Consider the following 19,776-nt stretch of genomic DNA (forward strand, 5'->3'; position numbering starts at 1 on the left):
CATTGTCTGACACAAGATGGTCTGCACATGCTGATGCCACCAAAGCACGATGCCGCAAGTATGGCAGTATTGAAAAAAGCCTTCAACAAATGGCAGAGGATGATACTGTCAACATAAACACCAGAGGAGAGGCGAGGGCTTTGTGCAGGAAGATGGACAGACTGGAGATGGCAATTTTGTGCAATTTTTGGGACATTTAGCAGAGATTTAATAATGTGAGTGTTGCTCTTCAGGCTGTCAACTTGGATTTTTGCAATGCTGTAGATCTGGTCAAATCTTTGAGAGGATATGTATTTGGACTGCAAGATCAATTTGATCAGTTTGAGGCAGCTGGAAAAAATATGTCCCCCACTGTGTCTTCTGGGTCCAGAGCAGATACACAACGCCAACGCAAAAGAAAAAGAAAGCACAGAGCTGATGATCCAGCAGAAGCAGAGGTGCAGCTCCCTGGACAACAGCGGTTCCTCATATCTGTTTACGTCTCCATTATTGACCGTCTTGTGTCCGAACTGGATCAGAGACATGAATCTTACAAAGGCCTGTGTGAAACCTTTGGATTCCTGAATCATTTGAAACCAATTTCCTCTGAAAACCTCAACACAGCAGCTACCAGTCTTTACAAGAAGTAGAAAACTGATCTGTCAGAAGACTTTGTTGATGAAGTGGCACATTTTCAACAGTTTGTGCAAACACTCTCAGACAGCAGCACATCAGCCTCGGACCTTCTGAAAGACATGAGGACGAGACGACTCCAGACAGTACTCCCTGATGTGGACGTTGCCCTTGGTTTATATCTCACTCTGCCTGTGACCAATGCTGCAGGGGAGCGCTCATTTTCCAAGCTCTCAATGGTGAAATCCCGCCTGAGATCATCCATGCACCAAGAGAGACTCGGCCATCTTTCCTTGATGTCAGTCCAGAATGACATTCTGCCAGGCCTGGATTTTAAGGACATCATAGAAGAATTCTCCACTAAAAAGGCCAGAAGAAGGCCTTTCTAAGGTAACATACAGCAGTTTATTGTGTGATAGTTATCAGCTTATGCAACCTATCCTATTTTTTTTTTTTTAGGCCAATTTGATCATCTCCCTCCTTCATGCTGGAACTGAGGGCTCTTCTTCTTTTTCTTCATGGTGCTGAAACTGTGACTTCCTACTTCTGAGTTCTCATGAGAAATTGGCTGTTCAACATTTAAAGTTTTGGTACATGTACATGTTTTGGTGTCTATTTTTTTGTTCTTTGGACGGGCGGCTGAGTGAGGGGGTGGGGGGGGGGGGGGGTGGGGGGGGGGGGTGGGGGGGGTGGGGGGGGGGGGGTTGGAGTTCCTCCAAGCCTCAGCTAGTCCAGGGGCCTACACCTTGGTTCAGGCAGCCCTGGCTGCTCCACGTGCATCTGGACTGATCACTGCCTCCCGACAACAGCGACAATAAGATGTATTTTGTATGTATTGTTTATGAGACGGTTTTCTCTGCTGCTTCATGTGTCCTGCAGACAGAGGGACGTCCTGTACAGCAGAAGCCTCTGGAACTGTGACCTGCCATCATATTGACCACGACTGGCAAATGAAGAACTCTGTTCTTCAAACATGGATTGTGTTTGATTCAGTGTTAGAGAGCAGTGAATGAGTTCATTAACAATCAGCTGATCAGTGTTAGGAGTGAACAAACCAGAGATTTCCGTCTGAAATATTAAAATATTGTGTTCTCTGTCATGTCAGATGATGTCCTGCTTTCTAAAAGTCTCCGGCCCTTGAGGATCTCTGGTGCCTCCTTCACTGTGGACCCAGCCGGACTGTCCAGACTTCCAGAGAGCTGGCCCACACTGAGGCTGCCAAGTCTATCAGCTCAGCATCTCTGGTCCTGGAGGGAGGCTGCTGGAGTCTCCCTCCTGGCTAAACCTGGTCCCAGTGGACCCTCTGAGCCTGGATTCAGCACCAGGAGACACTGTGCCTTCAGAGCAGAGTTTTGTCTCCTCAACATGTTGATCAGCTGCTTTTTGGAAGAAAAACCTTTCAGAGAAGAAAACTACAAGACAGCTGTAGAGTAGAAGCCAAAGAGCTGCTGATCATCACCTGCAAAGGATCTGCTGAAGGATTTACCTTTGTTCCAACTTGTTCTCAGCTGAAATGTCTCACTTTGTTTGGACTGAGAACTAAATCAAAAGTTTCTCCAGAAGAAGAGGCTCCTGGATCTAGTAGCTCTGATGCAGGATGAGTGAACTGCTGCTCAACAGGAAAAACTCATCCTCCTTTAAAAACTCCTGGACTGGATGGTGTGTGAAACCCACAGAACTCTGATCTGGACAGAGGACCCAGACCTGATCCTCCAGACAAAATGAGAGCTGCTGATCAGAAGAAGACAGGAACCAGGTAACCAGTAACTCTCACATTTCTCTCCACACCAACATATGAAGCTCATATCAAACCATTTCACATTTTAACAGCATTTCTTCACATTTCTCTTCATCCTGACTGAATCTAGTCTGTAGATCCTGATAAAGCAGTTTACTGAGGCCAGCAGCAGCATCAACACACTAAATATACAACACTGCTTCACTTTAAACTCCCTGCAGCCTGATTTAAGGCTGGAAACAGCTTCACCAGGTCACTGCTTTCATTCTCAAGGTCAACACGTGCTAATTAGCTGTTAGCATGCAGCTAGCTCACCGGAAATCCTCCAGAAACGTGGCTTTGAAGGAGCTGCAGCTCCGTGGCTGTGGTTCAGCTTCTCCAGCAGCTTCCAGCAATATTTCCACCTTATCAGGACTTATTTTCTCCTCCAATCCAAGAGCTTCACTTTCTTCCTCTGGCAGCAGGACGCTGCTCGCGGGGGTTTCGGATTAACTGGTCTCCGTGTTAACTGGTGCCCCACTTCCTGTAGCGTCTCTGCTGCTGCTAAAAGCAGATGTTAAAAACCGACAGGAATCAATCCGGAGCTTCCTGGAAAACTCACTTTAACCGCACTGAACACAAAGTTTAAAGAGTTGGACCTTTACTGAGTCTGGATCCTTGTTGGACCAGCACGTGTCAGACCAGGACTGGCATCAACTGCAGCTGCAGCTTCTTCTTCTACTGACTTCCGGCAGGCTGGACGCTGGATCAGCGGAATGCTGCCCCCACCTGGTCACTGTTCATACTGAGAGGTTGGGGGAAGAAGAAACTTTACAACTGCCTGATCTAATGGCGAGTTCAGCCCAGACAGAAATATCCTCTTTAAAGAAAATGAATGAAGCCGAGGCCTGAAAGCTCTTTAAAGTCCCGCTCCAGTCCTCTTTTGGAGCTGTTTTAAAGTGTCCTCAGGAGTCTTTACATTGTGATGAGGAAGTTTTTAGCCAACATCACTAAACCTGTGTCATTTTCCAGGCCTCTGTATCTGCAGAGCTCCAGAGATCATTAACTATTTGCTGCTGGGTGAAGACCGGCTGTGGGTGGACTGTCCCCCAGTGTCCAGACTGAAGGCTGTGGGTGGACTGTCCCCCAGTGTCCAGACTGAAGGCTGTGGGTGGACTGTCCCCCAGTGTCCAGACTGAAGGCTGTGGGTGGACTGTCCCCCAGTGTCCAGACTGAAGTCATTGTTGACCTGGGTTCATGCTTCCTGAGAACCAGAATGAAGACTGATCTTCTCCAGAGCTCTGCTGCTGAATGACTGTCAGTGGAGAGCTGGAAGAGTTGATGTTGAGCTGGAGTGAGTTCCTCTGCTGATGTTTTACAGTCATAAACTGACATAAAGCTTGGAGATGCTGGGGATTGATCCCAGGACCTCATACATGCTAAGCATGCGCTCTACCACTGAGCTACATCCCCTGTAGTGTATTGCTGGATTTGTTCTTTAACTGAATCAGCTCATAAAGCCAGCGAGGAAAACTCCTGAGAAGCAGATCTTCACCATTCACTGTCAAAACTTTGATTGTGTTGTGTGTCTGGTTGCTGTAGGTGTGTATTGGTGGAAGGCTCTGGGTTCACTGTTAACAATGGGAGGATTGGACATTCGTATGGACAGACCACCAAGCTGGACTGTTGTTACTGTGAATTTTAATGAGAAAACTCGAACAGCTCTTTATAATGAGAATACTGCCTCATTTAAACAAACTGTCTGGATCAGTAAAACACTCCTTTCTGACTGAGACCTCAGTTTCCTAACATTCTGCTCCGGGCTTCAACCCAGAAAGTTTGAACATAATCTAATGTTGAAGGGATTTCACAGCAGAGGAGTTCTCTTTGTTGTTGTCGGCCATTGCTTCTTGCCTCCTTGAGCAAAGTTTCACGTGAGGTCATGTTGATAAACTTCATCCCCATGAAAGGTAAAAGGTTGTTAAACACTGATTTTTCCAAGAAGGAGAAGGTCCACCGTCCCTGGGTGGACTCAAACCACCAACCTTTCACTTAACAGCTGAGTGCGCTGACCGATTGCGCCACAGAGACAGTTGACTGGTAAAAGACACTTGGCCTATATTTCCTCAACACTATATAGATTGTTGAGATGAGCTGAGCTCCAGAAGCTGTTGATCCATCAGTGTTGGAGCTCAGAGATCTTCTGGGAAAGACTCTTTTCTCTCCAGTCATTTTGCTCCAACCAGCTTCCTGTTCCTCCAGACTGCAGCAGACTGAAGCACAGCAGAGATTTACATTTCCAGCTTCCACCCAGACCACAGCTGGGGGTCAAGGGTCACACTCAGGGCTCAGCTTTGTGTTCCTCTGCAGATCTTTGATAATGAGTCCATTTGTGTCACGGCCAGCCCCTCGGCCTTCTTCTTCTTCTTCTTCTTCTTCCTTCCGGCAGACTGTGCACAACATTGGTGCATTGCTGCCACCCCCAGTGAATCCCGCAAATTACATCTTCACCTTCTGGGATCTAAATCCTATTATACAGACCCGTTAACATAAGAAAAAGAACTACTGCCCGTGCAATTTCCCTGTCCCTCAATCCCTCACCCAGTATTGCAGAAGGAGAAAATGCTTTCAGACCCAATTTTTCCAGATTTATAAATAATATTCTCCTCTGGTCTGTGTATGCTGGACATACCATTAAGACATGGCTCACAGTCTCTAAGCACTCACAGTGAGTACATTTCCCATCCGGATGTTTCCCTATTAGCATCAACCCACTGGCTAACCCACAGTGCCCGAGCCTAAGCCTTGTTAATTTGACGTCCTCTGCCCTCTTCATATACGCTCTCTTTGTAGGAGCCCCTCGGCCTCCTCGTAGGGAGGCTGTTTGTTTGATTTTCAGGTGGGCGGTGCTGGAGCGGGTTTTCGGAGGCGTGGTTCCAGCTCATCAGCAAGATGAGGTTCAGCTGCTCTCCCCTGTCCCTATTTAAGTGGCGTCCTTGGCTGGAATCAAATCCAAGTCTTAACCCTCAAAAAGGCCAAAAAAGACCTTTTGAAAAGTGGGGATCGGCAAAAATGTCCTCACTCTGTGGTGAAAAATGAATTTTGGTCCTTACTTTTGGGTATGTACAAGAACACACACACACACACACACACACACACACACACACACACACACACACACACACACACACTTACTTTTGTGACATGATAAAATCATGTCAAAGGGGTTTGTTGGGGCTGAACTTTTATTTCCACTGTTGTCATGGTGAGTAAAGGGAACAATATCAACTGAAGATCAGGCCGTTGTGACGTGTGCGCCAAGCTTGTAAGATGTAGCTACTGCTGAAATGTAAACGTCCCAACATGTTCCAGAGAGAACAGCACTCACACATTAACGTCTCAAACATCCTGATCATGATCTCAGCTCTCGGCTGGCAGCTGACCTCAATACCAAACTGTCCAGGTGGGAATAAAGTCCAACCTGTCTGTCAGGACAGGCCCAGCCCAGAGGACAATTACTAGATTGATTTATTTTTCATCTCTTGGGCTGTGGCAAGACATTCAGCTCACAAGATGAGACACAATATTGGGTTTACCATCAAGAGACGAGATTTCCACTTCATAATGATAAAATACATGACTGGAAAAACAGACTTTTTCATGTAACAGTCACAAAACAATAAAGTTGCATTTTGAGATGTTTTATCATGTACATCCATGCATGTCTGAAGAATGAGCATGAGCATGAACTTCTTTCCACAAATGAAATTAAATGTTTCTTTTTTTAAAGTGCAAACACTAGAAGTAAAACTGTAACCAGAGTCCTCCTCTATCAGTGCAGAGAGCACAGAGCTCCTGTTAGTCACGGTGTTCAGGACTAATCTCTGACAGTTCTATCAGTTCTGACTGAGACCCAAAATGCTGCCACACAAGTGGCAGAGGGAACTTCAGTGCTAACACAGTTTCTCCTCTAATGAGGGGACACCCTAAAATCCAAGCAGTAGTGTCCTCCGGAGACAGGCGTCCCTCTTTAGAAGGGACATTTATCAGGACAAAATGAAGGACATTAAATCAAGAGTTCACTGCTGAAACCAAATGGTCAGAAATCCCAGTGGAGACATGAAGAAGCTGCTCAGTAGTTATAGGAAGAGGCTGATCAGTGTAATAGCTAATTAAGTTTTTACTATTGATTATTGAGAAGAGTGTGAATCATTCTGGACATGACACTTTCTGTTAAATGTCAATAAAAGCTGAAAAACATTTTTTTCCATGACAGTGCTTCTTGTACATCGTCTGATTTACTTCTGGGCCTGGGTCACTCAGATGGCAGAGCATCACACTTTTAATCTGAGGGTCGAGGGTTCAAGTCCCTGTCCAGGTGCTATAAGGGGGTATTTTTCAGTGGGTTCCTATCCCAACAGATTCTCTGTGCAGGGAGTTATCGTGCTTTCAAGTAACTGTGGTCAAAACTCCAGCCCTGGTGAAATGCTGTGCTTTGTCCTGATTTTGTCAAGTATGAGAAGTCTCTGAGGTTCTGTTGACATTGAGAGATTCTTCCTCTGTGACTTCTTTTACTCCCATGAGCAGGATGTGATGCTCCTGACAGAGACGTGGCTGAGTGAAGGTGAACTGGTCTCCTGCTGGAACTCTGTCCCCAGGACTGCGGCTTCTTCAGCTCTCCCAGCATGCTGTTGGGCTCACTTAGGGCTCAGTTATGTCCAGGAGGACTTTTTGAAGTGGTTGAGGTCAAACTGACCATTATTCAAGACATTAATGACTGATGTTTTCATTTCCTTCAGTCAGGATGTTGTCAGGAGTCTTGATCACCTGGCTGATTTATGACAATCAGTTGAATCTTTTTAATGCAGCAGCATGTGGGCTCGTTGGTTTAGGAGTATGATTCTCCCTTCGGGTGTGAGAGGTCCCGGGTTCAATTCCCGGACGAGCCCTTAGAATTATGATTGCACTCTCCAAAAAGTGGCTCTCAACCATCATCCATCTTGAATTAAACTCCAGAAGCTTCTCTGACTTTGTGTTGGAGGTTTGTCTGATCTCATGTTCATGACCAGCAGCAGCATTTCCACTGTCAACAAGGAGACGGAGCCTGAGAGCTCTCAGAAAGTTCCACCTGGGAGCAGTTTCTAAAAAGTAGTGTTTTCAGTGTCTCCAGCTCTGTTGTGGTGTAAACAGACACCAAAACACAGTGAAAGTTTAGTGTTTCCTCTTGAAGCCTCTGCAGTGTAAACGGCCTTATTTTCAGGCAGCAGACCAAAACAGTGTTGTCAGACAGAAGAGCTGGAGGACATGGTTCCTGGAGAGAAGCAGAGCTGAGTCCTCCAGTGGTTTCATTTAGGATGTGAGGGACTCAGCAGCACAGCGGCCCAGCAGGAGTCATGGCTGAGTGACGCTGCAACACTGGAGGAAACTCTTTTCTACACTCACTCTTTGATCGGGGACCAGTTTGGACTTTATCATTTAGATTTTAGCTTCATAATCCATCATATTGTATTGAAATACTCTGATGTTATCATTTAATACCCAGCAGGTCTGAGTCACATGCCCCAAAATTCTTATATGAGATTTTTTTTCTCAAAATGACAAAATACAATGTAAACCTGATATATTAAGTTTTACCACAGAAACAATTCTGGATCAAAGTCACTGACAAACTGCAACACAGGTACTTTTATAACCACAAAATCAACATGTGAATTCTCCAGAAAAATGGTGAAAAAAGTGGGATGCATTAAAAATGTGTTTGTAGAGTTTAATCAGCTGTCAAAGTGATTTTAGTTGAGAGAGAAACTGGAGGAGGTCAGAGCAGAGAAATGACAACAGAGTGATGAACAAACATCCACAAATCCAAATGTTTTAGTGTGAATAAATAGAAGAGCTGCATGAAAATGTAATATCTTCAGAATCAGTTCAGCTTCAACATCATGTCAGTTTAAACTTTGTATCCTGGAGCAGCGTCCAGTGAAACGTCTCTTTCAATCCTGCTGCAGCTGAAAATGCAACAATGACTCAACTCTCTGCTCAGTCATCTCACCGGCCGGACTGGAGCCTCTGGAGTCCCTGGTTTGGCCCGCGGACCAGATGTTTGATAGACCTGAGCACAATGACAGAAAAGCTGAAGGAAAGCCTCCCTCCTGATTGGACGAGACAGAGAGAGGACAGAGGAGGACCTGAGGACGCTCAGCGAGGACCAGCTGAGGAAACACACTCAGGCAGCGACCTGAAGACTGTCCAGGCTGTCAGGAGGCTTCATCACCTGCCTGGTTTATGATGACCTGCGAGTTGGATCGTTGGTCTGGGAGGATGATTCTCACTTCGGGTGTGAGAGGTCCTGGGTTCAATTCCCGGCCAAGCCCTTCAGTTATCGTCACCCTCTCCTACAAATGGATTGAACCTTCAGTCATCAACCAGGATCCCTTTCATTTTTGCTTTCAGGTTTGGTCAAAGAAGAAGTCTGTCCACCAGAGGAAAATAATGTGATTAGTTTGATATATTCCAGTTAAAAGTGAGGGTAACGACTGTGGAAACCCTCCTCAGATTCAGAGTGATGATCTGGTTGGTGGAGGAGCGACCGGCCCCCAGTGACGTGGAGGGAAACCCCGTAGCGTCAGCACAGGTTCAGACTGCTGAACGAAGCCACACCTGGCTTTACCAACGTGACACAGCTGCTGAAGGAGCTCCGGCTCCATGCTGCTCACTCAGAGGAGGAAGAACCAGATGTTGGACTCTGCAGGCCAGGGGCCTCGTTGATCACACACTGTGGAGGATCCACACTAAAAGTCTACCAGCACCAAAAGCAGAAACAGCATCTGATTTATAAACCATGCAGCTCTTTCCCTTTATAAATCCAGTCCAGCTGGAAGGCTGTGCAGGTGGATTCACCTCATATCACCCTCCACACACACACTTTCTACCATGAATGGTCACAGTACCTCAGGAAGATTTGATCTCAATAAGCTGCTGATCGCTGGAGTTTTACTCTCAGTCATGGCAGAGAAGACAAGGAGAAGGAATTTCAACAACTTCTACATTGATTTGTTGAGGGAAATATGATTTTTTTTCAGAAATTCTTTATGGCAACAACAGAAGGATTTCCCCAACAGTTTCGCTGGCAGCAGTTCTATGTTCGATTTGGCTGGAAGGATCCTCTGAGATGTTCAGAGCTCTTTGTTTAGAGATGGATTTTAACATTCAGCCTCTATTCATTTGCCTGATGATATTGATGTTAGACATAAAGTCTGGAGATGCTGGGGATTGAACCCAGGACCTCCTACATGCAAAGCAGGAGCTCTACCGCTGAGCTACATCCCCTGTTTCCTCCAACTCTTCTGCTGATTGTGACTGAAGTGAATCAGCTCAGTGAGTCCAGGAGGAAAACTCCTGAGAAGCCTGTTCCTCTCTCAGCAGGACAGTCTGGACTGTGGAGTGTGGCTGGTTGCTGGAGGTCAGTATTGATGGAAGTGGATCCATCACTGGTCCAGGTCAGGTGTTTTCTGTTCATGGGGGTTTGATGGTTGATGGTCCATCTGACAGCCAGGTAGTGCAGCACTAAAACCATGCTGAAGGAGGCGCTGTGGCTCAGCTGCTCAGAGAGCCTGGCTCATCAACAGGAGGTCCTGGCTTCAAACATCATCAGTCAGTTACTACATTTGGAAAGTGACAGCAGGGTTACTGTCTGCACAATAACCAGGAGACTGAATTTCATCATGACATCTATGATGTTAAACTGTTTTGTCTTTTATTATGAAAACACATTTTACAGTAAAAGAAAGCTCATGAGTGGAAGAATCATGATAGTGTGGAGACTTTGGAGTACCAGGGGTCTGGACATGGGGTGGGGGTTCAGAGGGTTTAGTTTGTGCTTAGAGCGGGTACCCAGGTGTGGTTGGAGAGCCTGGCTGGGCTCCAGGAGGAGGGGGTGTATCTGGTGGACGGTGAGTCCAGTAAGGGTGAATGTTGCTGACTGACCAATCAGTCACTGTAAAATACATCTGGCAGTAGAACCCAGTGATCCTGATCCACACACTGCAACATGTCCTGCTTCCTCAGCAAGCTGTGGACTGATCCTTCATGGCTGCTGTCCAGTGTGTCCAACACAGGGACACGGCCAGCCGTCCTGATGCTCCGATGAGCCACTCCTCGGTGAAGGATGGAGGTTTGTGGAGCTCAGTGAAGCAGGAAGAGTTCTTCACTTCATTTCATTGCATTAAAATAGAGAAGTTTGTCCACAAAGAGCTCCATGGCTCCAGATGCTCCTGATCCTCCTCTGCTGGGATCTCCTGCTTTATCTGCTCTCTGGCTGACAGCTGCTGCTGCTGCAGAGGCAGAGGAAAGCCTGCAGAGGGGGTTGAACATCAGTCGCTGTTATACATTGATCTGATGAGACAACCTGGACCCAGTGGATGCAAGAGGTTTACTTAATGTATTGAAATACCCGATGTTATCATTTAAATACCCCGCAGGTCTGAGCCGTATGTCCTGTTATGACCCCATATCTTTTTAAAGGGTGTTTGTGTATCTGCCCCCTCCTCTCTGTATCTCTGTGTTCCCCCTCCCTCCTGCGTCAGGGTTCTCTGCTCATGTTCTGTGTGAAGCAGGAGGTTCAGGCTGGCCACGGATTGGACGGAGGCTGATGGGACTGTCTATAAGGGGAAGACCAATCCAAGGCCGGGGCTCCACTTCTCTCTCTGGCTCCCAGCTGAACTCAGGCAGTGTGAAAATTCTGGTCTGGATGTTTTTTCTCAAAATGAGGATAAATGACATGATCCTGATGAGACGTAGTTTCACTGTCAGTCAGTCTGTTAGAGTCTAAACAGTCTGGATCTGTGAACAAAGTCCGAGTTTAATGTGTCTGAAGCTGAAATATGAAGTTTAACAGTCTCTTTGTAGAGTGTCTGTTACACATCAGTCACTACTTGGACATTAAAATTCTGCTTTTCAGCTGAACAGGTGAAGCTGCTGCAGCTTTAACATCAGTGATGTTTCAGGATTCAGTGACTTTCTTTCCTTGCAGACATTAGAAAAGCCTCAGAGCCAGGGGAACGGCCACTCTGTGGAAAAGTCCTGCTGTGTGTCACCAAACACTGGATGGAGATCCAGACACTCCAGAATGCCAAGGAGAGAGGGACGGTGAACAACATGGGGGAGGGGGGAGTCCTCCTGGGGGAGGACAGTGTCTGCTGCTGCTCTGCAATGCCCGGGGATTGAATCTAGAGAAACAGCTGAGGACAACAACAGCTGCAGTGGAAGAGTCGGAGGAGGAGAGCTGGAGAGAGCGGAGGGAGATGCTGACTTCTTCACTCACTGCTCCGAGAAAGAGGACGGAACAAGAAATAGTTCAACAGACTTTATTAGAACAAACATTGAACATGTTCCCAAATCAATCCAGTCAGGAGGGAATTCTCTGTGTTTCCTTCTAAACCAATGAAACAAAGCTCTCAAACAGGAAAAGAGTTCTCTGACTATCAGCTGACATCAAGACTTCAATCAGGAATTTAAGCTTCAGAGAAGATGAGAAGAAAACAGAAGAAACAAGAAACCAGCTTCACTAAATATTGATCAAAATAGAGTTTTTATGAACAAAGAGGACAAATGAATCTGGACTGTTTCAAAGATTGTGTCTAAGATCTGTGTCTTAGTAGTTTGATCATTTTTACTGAGCTGCTAAACAATTAGAAATCATTGAAAGTTGAGGATTGACTTTAAAATGTGATTGAGAGGAATGAAAAACTTCACCAAGCAGAGAATTACATGACTGAACAATTCATCATTTTTCTTCTGCAGTCAGTCCAAAAGTTCTCCTGTTTTCTGTCACATGACTCAGAAATGAAGAGATTTAGTCTGGAATCACTTTGAAAATCAAAGCAGATTGTATCTGAGAGCATGAGAAGAACATCTGGACAGTTGTTTCTGCACCAGTCTCACAGAAGCAGCAGATGTTGTTGATCTGAAAACGTTTTCTGAGTGGTTCTTTGGATAAATCTCCTTCAGGATGGTGAAATGAGGGAGAGCAGCAGGGCTGAACGCTGAAGATCTACTGATGCTCCATGGTTCCATGCTGGACTCTCACAGCTCTTCACACTGCACCACTGACACTCAGCAGCTCTTCTGCTGCTTCCTCTGTCACTCAGTCCCACAAGATGTTCGTCTCCCAGCTGCAGAGAGACGAGAGGTGGTGGTCAGAGTGTGTGAAGCAGTGACGACTTCAGTCCTGTTCAGAGCAGCAGTCAGCAGCTCAGAGCTCATGAAGGACCACCACTGTCAGACCAACACAACAAGCCTGGCTCCTCTGATTTAATTCAATTCAAAGAACTTTATTTATTCGTTAGAAACTTCATTTGTGCAGAGCATTAGTGCATGTACAAAACAACATGCATTCAAAACAGTCAGCCCTCATGCACACGAATACCCACAATCTACCATCAGTTGTTATACCAGCACAATAGAAAATATCATGGTCAAAAACTCATACAAACATACTGTATATAGAACAGGCTTTCTTGAGCCTATTCCAGACGTGCAAAGTGCAAAATTACAGAGTGCAGATTACAGGTCAGGCACTCATGAGCCGGATGGTTGTGGGTGTGAAACTGGACATGGCTCTCTTAGTCCTGAATGTCAGTGATCTGCATCTCTTGCCTGAGGGCAGCAGGTTGTAGTGGCTGTGCAGTGTGTGCGTGGTATCAGAGGCTATATGTGTGCCTTTCAGTTTAACCCGTCTGTTGTAAATGTTGGTGAGCGAATCCTGCTCCAGCCCGATTATTTTACTGCTCAATGTTATGATTTCGTTGAGTGGGCTGCGATGGATATTGGACAGTGAACCAAACCAGGCTGATATATTGAAGGTGATGACAGATTCAATGAAGCGTTTGCAGAAAGCTGTCAGGACTGACTGGTGAACCTGGAGCCTGCGAAGCTTTCTGAGGAAAAATAGTCGCTGCTGACATTTGAAGAAGATGGTTTCACTGTTTAGATGGAAGGTGAGTCTCTGATTGATTATTGTCCCGAGGTATTTGAATGACTCGACCCTCTCTATCACCTGGTTGTTGACTGACAGAGAGGGGATGATGGTGGGGTTTTTCTGTAGGTCGACAACCATTTCCTTGGTTTTTAGAGGATTAAGATCAAGACAGTTCCGCCTGCACCACTCTGAGAAAATGTCTATCTCATGCTGTAGTTGTCCTGGTGTGTTAGTCGTGTCCATGATCACAGTGTCATCAGAATATTTGATAAATGTTATGTCCGGGTTGGTGCTACTGCAGTTGCTGGTATACAGAGTGTACAGGACAGGTGAGAGGAAAGATCCTTGTGGGGCTCCGGTGGAAACAGTCCTGGGTGAGCTGAGGTGACCATTAACCCTTACTCTCTGTTGTCTGTTGGTCACGAGAGAAAGGGTCCAGAGTATCAGATGTGGGTTGACGTCCATCTTGAGTAACTTACGACCCATCAGATGAGGTTGCACAGTATTGAAGGCGCTTGAGAAATCCACAAACAGCAGTCTGATGACAGACGTGGGCTTCTGGAGAGTGTATGTGCCGTGCAGCAGTGTCAGTACTGCATCCTCCACACCCCGATGGTGTTTATAAGCAAACTGAAGGGGATCAGCATGTATGCTGACTTCATCTTGGAGCTGGGGAAAAAAGAAGCCTCTCGAAGCCTTTCATTACCAGAGATGTTAGTGCTACTGGCCGAAAGTCATTATTGCAGGTGGGATTGCTGTTTTTGGGTACTGGACAGACAGTGGAGGATTTCCAGAGAGATGGGATTGTGTGTTCAGAGAGGGAGCGGTTAAAGAGATGGCAGAAATTACAAGCCAGCTGACTACAGCAGGGCTTCAGCAGCCTGTCACAGATTTGGTCAGGTCCTGGTGCCTTGTTTGGTTGAGTCCTTGTCAGCACGAGATCTACCTCCACCTGTTGCAGCTCCAGGTTTTCAATGGTGGATGTCATTGGGGTGAGCTCAGCTATTAGCTCCTTCCTCTCCTGCGTGTTGTCGGACTGGTCAAACCTGCAGTAAAACTGATTAAGGTTGTCTGCCATGTTGACAGGGTCCCTCGTTCCTGTATTTAATGATGCTGAGTTTATGGGAAGGCCAGCTAGTGTTTTAATGCCTTGCCAGGCGTCCTTGGCATTACCTTCCCGAAAAGGTTTCTCAACCCTCTCCTTATATGCCCCTTTGGCTGTTTTTATTTCTCTATTCAGTCTATTTTGGATTAATTTCAACTTGATTCTGTTTCCTGAGTTGAATGCTATTTTCTTTTCATAAAGTGTTTTTTTCCGGGCTTTAGTAATCCATGGCTGGTTGTTAGGAAATACCTTTACAGTCTTTTTAGGGACAATCATTTCCTCACAGAAGGTAATATAGTGGGTAACTGTGTCAGTGGCTTCCTCAAGGCTGCTCCCCACAGTGAGCACATCCCAATTTGTGCATTCAAAGCAGCCCTGTAGAGTCTCAACTGCATCCTCATCCCACCTTTTAACCAACTTCTTGGCCACTCCCTCTCTCTGCAGTTTAGTGTGGTAGGCAGGGATTAGACGGAGAAGTGTTATGGTCTGCAGTACTAACTGGTGTTTTTTTGTATACTTTATATGCGTCCTTTATGTTCCCATAGCAGAGGTCAATTGATTGGCTGACTGTGTGTCCTCTGCTGTCCAATCCTGAAGCTGCTCAGCGTTCTCCTCTCACAGCCTCACTGAGAGTCAAACACTGGATCTTTGTTCTCACACTGACTGTGTTTAGTCCAAACCTGCTGAAAGCAGCATGGACTCACTCCAACCATCTACTGACCTCAGAGTCTGCAGGCTGCAGTCTGGACTCTGCTGGAGAGCAACCAGCTGCTGCACATCTGGAGACCGCAGATGGTTGTAATCCAGGTCTAGCTCCTTCAGGTGGGAGGGGTTGGACTTCAGAGCTGAGGCCAGAGAAGAACAGCTGATCTTTGACAACCTGCAGTCCCTCAACCTGAATAAAGAGAGAAAGCAGCAGAATCAATGAGGAGGAACCAATCAGATGTATTGGTGGAGAAATGAGCAGCTCCACATTACTGAGTCCTGATCAATGAGCTGTTCTGTTGTTGTGGATCTTCATCACACACAACATTCACACTCCTCCTCATGTCCACACACAGCAGTCAGCTGCTGCTGAGCTCAGTCCACTCTCTCACTGCAGGATCAGAGTCTCAGATCACAGCTGCTGACAAACATTTCTCCTTCTACAACAGGAACAGACAGTCAACTGACCTCAGAGTCTGCAGACCACAGAGTGGACTCTGCAGAAAACCACACAGCTGAGAAACTCCTGAATCCTGCAGAGGGTTAAAGCTCAGGTCCAGATGTTCCAGATGTTTCTGGAGGGAGGGGTTGGACTTCAGAGCTGAGGCCAGAGAAGAACAGCTGATCTCTGACAAACTGCAGTCCTCCAACCTGAATAAAGAAAGACGGGAGATTAGAGGACAGAATTTGATGTTGAAGTGACTGAGAGCTGAAGAAGGTTCAGACTGGAAGAGTTTAGAAATGTAAAGTCCAAACAGCTGAAGCCTCCAGGAGGAGAAGAGCTCTCACACATGGAACCAGGGTTATAGTGGCCCAGTGTTTTTCCTACTTTCAGGAGGCCCTCAAACACACCATGTCACATGACATGATCATGTGACTTGAGAGCCTCCAATCAGCCAAGGCTCTTCATGAGCTGCTGAGCTTCATTCCTCTCATTATGCTAATGCACTAACATCTCTGTGTCTGAATGTCCACACTATGCCCTAACCCCTCAATAACTATATAGTGCTGGACTACATAGTGGACTTTATAGTCCCTGAATCCGTTGGTGATTCGGACATGCTGCTCCCTACTTTTTCCCTCAGCGCTGATCACGTGACCCACGGCTGGTATCATGGTAACCAGACGTATTTTTTTTTTCTTATGTGCTCTTTTTCTGCATTTTAATATCTTGTCATCTTTCTAATCATTGAAGAATATATGTCATTCATTTGCCTGCCACAGTGTCTCATCGGTGCCAGTGGTATCTACTGAGGGTTAATAACATCTCGTCATACACAACAAATCTATATTAAATTATTCCCGGCTCACGCTGCTGATCTTCCGTCATTTTGCTGGAGATTCACAATGCACGATGGGTAATATTGAGCCATCTCGGGACCATCGATGCTCACTACTTTTTGAGATGCATTGTGGGAGATTTCTAGTGCCCTTCTTTTTTGCTATCTGAACATTCGAACAGCCCTACAAATGGCGTCTTCACTATGTAGTGCCCTATATAGGGACATTGTGCGGACATTCGGACACAGCCCATGTTAATATACTGACATGTTCATGCTAACATGCTAATGTACAGACATGCTAATCTTAATGCCAACATGTTGACATGCTCATGCTAACTTGCTGACATGCCAATTCCAATGTACTAAAGTTGTCACGGGTGTGGGATGGAAGGACCCACACACAGGCAGCCAGGCGGAGTTCAAACTCATTTATTGCGGGTAACAAGGACGTAGGGATCCAGGAACGCAGGATTCGGGAACGCAGGATTTGGGAATGAGCTGAGCAGAGCTGAGGCAGGCCAGGACACACAAGCAGAGCACGCGGACAGACCCACAAGGAACCAACAAGACACACCAGGAGAGAAGGACTTATATAGAGGCCAGGACAGTTGCAACCCATTAGCGCGGTAACAAGGGAGGCAGAGCACATGAGGAGCAGGCAGGTGACTTGACAGGAGAACATGAGGGCAGACAAACACAAAACAGGACCCGAGCGCCCCCACATGGCCGCAGAGGCACAGGGCGTGACAGTACCCCTCTCCCAATGTGCGCCTCCTGGCACACAACGAGGCAACCATCCTGGGCAAAGGAGGGGGGCAGACAGGACGGGGCGGAAACCAGACAGACTCAGACGGGGAAGGGAACAAGGACGGAACTGCACCTAGCAGAAGGAAACAGTACAGGGACGGGACGGACTTGCACCTTGCAGACAGAAACAGGACTGGGACGGGACAGAACTGCACCTAGCAGACAGAAATAGGACAGGGACGGGACGGAACTGCACCAAGCAGCAACAGGACAGGAACGGGAACAGAACTACACTTTGCAGCAACAGGACTAACCTTGCTGGCGAGCTGATTTCTCACGGTATTTGTTCACAAACACCACAAGAATCCATCTTGTACCGCTCACGCTCATGTGCTCGGGCTCGGATTTTTTCCTTCGGACCAATCGTGTCGTTTAGGGTGGGGCATGAATATTTGATGAAAGCAGGAAGCAATAGACTGCTAATAATATTAGCATGACTAGCACAGATTTTCGCTACATGAACGGCAAAAATCACTCGACATCTTGTCACGAATCTCACTTTCTATCCACTGTGGGAGTGATTGTTGATATTCACTTGCCGAGTGCATGCTGTCGACGTCATTTTTTTTCCTTTGCGATGATTGGCTGAAACCAAACATGGTGAAGCAGGTGCACTGTGTCCTTCTATTCAATGAATGCAAAGAGTTCTACAGCAAGTCCCTCCTTCCCCTAACGGATTTGCCGAGTGAAATCCCAGATTGACTTGTGAAGCAATTCGTTGCTGCACATATCAAGATGGCTTTTGCCAGTTTACAACAGGACGGGAACAGGGACAGAACTGCATCAAGCAGCAACAGGACAGGAACGGGACCAGAACTGCACACTAGCAGCAACAGGAGAGGACAGGAACGGCACCATGACTGCACCTAGCAGCAACAGGACATAAACTGGGACAGAACTGCACACTAGCAGCAACTAGACAGGACAGGAACGGGACCAGAACTGCACACTAGCAGCAACAGGACAGGACAGGAGCGCGACCAGGACTGCACACTAGCAGCAACAGGACAGGACAAGAATGGGACCAGGACTGCACACTAGCAGCAACATGAACGGGACCAGGACTGCACCAAGCAGCAACAGGACAGGACAGGAACGGGACCAGGACTGCACCAAGCAGCAACAGGACAGGACAGGAACGGGACCAGGACTGCACCTAGCAGCAACAGGACAGGACAGGAACGGGACCAGGATTGCACACGAGCAGCAACAGGACAGGACAAGAATGGGACCAGGACTGCACACTAGCAGCAACATGAACGGGACCAGGACTGCACACTAGAAGCAACAGGAATGGGACCAGAACTGCACACTAGCAGCAACAGGAATGGGACCAGAACTGCACACTAGCAACAGCAGGACAGGACAGGAACGGGGACAAGACTGCACACTAGCAGCACCAGGACGGGGACAGGACTGTACACTAGCAGCAACAGGAACAGGAACAAAACTCGTCCCTCCCCAAAGACCATCCAGGAGTGGAGAGCGGTGCTTACGGTTGGCACACGATCCGGGGACGAGCTATGCTGTGAGGAAGAGGCAAAACACCGGGAGCTCCGGGATGTCGTCAAACAGAGGGAGCTCCGGGGCAAGCTTCTTCACCGGCGGGGGCCAGAGGCACACAGTTCGGAGGCGAGCAGCTTTGCTGGTGGGGGCCAGAGGCAGACGATCCGGGGGTGGGTGGAGCACCACCATTGACGAGCTGAAGGCTTATACAGGAGGCACGCGTCTTCAAAAGACTCACTGACCGCTGGGTCCAGTGTTAGTTGGTTCCTTCTGTCATGGGTGTGGGATGGATGGACCCAAGTGCAGGCAGCCAGGCGGAGTTCAAAATCATTTATTGCAGGTAACAGGAATGCAGGGATACAGGAACGCAGGATTGAGGAACGCAGGATTCGGGAATACAGGATTCGAGAATGAGCTGAGGCAGTGCAGGACACACAAGCTGAGCATGCGGACAAACCCAAAAGGAACCAACAAGACACCCCAGGAGAGTAGGGCTTATATAGAGGCTAGGACAGGTGCAACCCATTAGGGCGGTAACAAGGGAGGCAGGAGAAAATGAGGAGCAGGCAGGTGACTTGGCAGGAGAACATGAGGGCAAAGACTTGGCAGGAAACGCTCTTATTCCAACACACTGATGCTAACATGCTAATGTTCGACATGCTGATGCTAACATGCTAATGTGCTGACACACTTATACGAACGTACTAAAATACTAATGACCTGAAAAGCTCACATTGGCATGCTATTGTGTTGACATGCTTATTTTAAGCTAAAGTTCTAATGCAATAATGAGCTAACGTGCTGATATGCTGATATGCTGACATGCCCATTAACATGGTGTGAATGTACTGCAAAGCCATTTGTCTTTCAGCTGTTAGCTTGGCGTTAACTAAGCTTCATGCTGACTTGAACTTTCTCAGTGGAATAGTTTGGTCCGTGCAGCCAGGTGTTCTGCAATGAGATCATATTCCTGATGGCGAGCTCCCAATCAAGGCCAGGAGCCTGAGAACAAGTGCTGCCCCCACATGGTCTGGTAGAAGCTCTGCAGCCTGTTCACTCTCCTCCT

The 19,776-nt window shown here is 47.1% G+C and overlaps 1 protein-coding gene and 3 non-coding genes across 4 annotated transcripts in view; 1 reads left to right on the top strand and 3 right to left on the bottom strand.

The window, feature by feature from the left end:
- Window positions 1-710: 710 nt before the first annotated feature.
- The window catches only part of LOC115384271 (ribonuclease inhibitor-like), a 29,398-nt gene continuing 10,332 nt past the window's right edge, over window positions 711-19,776 (bottom strand). Inside the window, exons 4-7 of the mRNA XM_030086602.1 lie at window positions 15,127-15,304; window positions 13,707-13,716; window positions 782-804; window positions 711-725 (exon numbers count right to left, since the gene is read on the bottom strand). Of these exons, the coding sequence (XP_029942462.1) occupies window positions 711-725; window positions 782-804; window positions 13,707-13,716; window positions 15,127-15,304 (226 nt within the window). The remainder of the gene's footprint in view (window positions 726-781; window positions 805-13,706; window positions 13,717-15,126; window positions 15,305-19,776) is intronic.
- On the bottom strand, window positions 3,731-3,802 carry trnaa-agc (transfer RNA alanine (anticodon AGC)). The gene has a single exon. It is a non-coding gene; the product is annotated as a tRNA-Ala (tRNA).
- Window positions 7,207-7,278, top strand: trnap-cgg (transfer RNA proline (anticodon CGG)). Its single transcript has one exon. It is a non-coding gene; the product is annotated as a tRNA-Pro (tRNA).
- On the bottom strand, window positions 9,584-9,655 carry trnaa-ugc (transfer RNA alanine (anticodon UGC)). The gene has a single exon. It is a non-coding gene; the product is annotated as a tRNA-Ala (tRNA).

This window comes from Salarias fasciatus (assembly GCF_902148845.1).
Source record: "Salarias fasciatus chromosome 23 unlocalized genomic scaffold, fSalaFa1.1 super_scaffold_20, whole genome shotgun sequence".
Taxonomy (NCBI): Eukaryota; Metazoa; Chordata; class Actinopteri; order Blenniiformes; family Blenniidae; genus Salarias; species Salarias fasciatus.